Source organism: Anneissia japonica, unplaced genomic scaffold (genome assembly GCF_011630105.1).
Source record: "Anneissia japonica isolate Jap-2015-1 unplaced genomic scaffold, ASM1163010v1 scaffold77742_len891_cov115, whole genome shotgun sequence".
In the NCBI taxonomy this organism is placed as follows: domain Eukaryota; kingdom Metazoa; phylum Echinodermata; class Crinoidea; order Comatulida; family Comatulidae; genus Anneissia; species Anneissia japonica.
This window is the reverse complement of record NW_022734099.1, coordinates 1-903: the sequence shown is the minus strand read 5'-3', so window position 1 is coordinate 903 and position 903 is coordinate 1. Positions and strand designations below refer to the sequence as shown.

Genomic DNA, 903 nt, shown 5'->3' with positions numbered 1-903 from the left:
GATGCATCCTCACATTCAACATCCATTACCTCTTTGACAAATAATTGCTTCATATGTACAAGTCTGAGTATTTCTTTCTGTTTTATAATTCTTCCCTCTACAACCTTATTACAGAAACTATTATAACCTCGTTCATATGGGTTTTTTCCAGCTAAATTTGGTGTAGCTGATGCTTGCACAGACCTAGTGTACCTACGAAAACATGATTTATGGTATCTAGCCTCAATTGCCACAAGATCCTTATCCCTGATATCTAATAAAAGGGAATCATCTTGCTTTGCAACAGCAGCCTCAATTAACTTCCCACCACTTAATGTTTCACATCTGACTAATTTTTCAGGAGCTTTTGCTCTATTAAATGTACCTTTAATATACTGCATCCTTTTACAAATGATGCATTGCGCCGGCAGAACATGACTTCGGCGAGGAAGTACTTCTACTTGTTGATTTCTGCTTTCTGATGTCGTAGAACGAAGAATTCGGTTTGGCTTTGGTTCAACAATCTGTGGACCTTCAATTTCCATACCACTTGATTCTGTGGATTCCTCTTTATGTAAAGGAAAAAAGTATGAGAGTTCTGGTACTGTGAAACATAATTATACAAACTAATTCAAAGAGCATTATCAAGGTTAATGTTGGTTTTAATTATTTCATTTTAATCAAAGTCTGTTCTAGCATGCAGTATAAGTAGTAGCATAAATCAAGAATAAACGTGGGTGATAATTGTAGAAAAACTAACCTAAATGTTTGATAAATATTACTATAATTCACTATATTTTTATGCTGTGTCAATAGGTTATGGTTTTCTGTGTGGATGAGGCATAACATTATGCATTGCCATTATAACTTTGTTATATTGTTACTATTACAACATTAAGATCAATAATAGCCTTAATTTATTAA

At 33.4% G+C, this 903-nt stretch overlaps 1 protein-coding gene across 1 annotated transcript; it reads right to left on the bottom strand.

Moving 5' to 3' along the window:
* Positions 1–5: 5 nt before the first annotated feature.
* On the bottom strand, positions 6–719 carry LOC117116322 (the record flags this gene model as incomplete). The annotated part of the gene is made up of 1 exon (XM_033260340.1): positions 6–719. A coding segment is annotated over exon 1 (519 nt), but the record flags the coding sequence as incomplete, so codon positions are not given.
* Between the last annotated feature and the right edge of the window lie 184 nt (positions 720–903).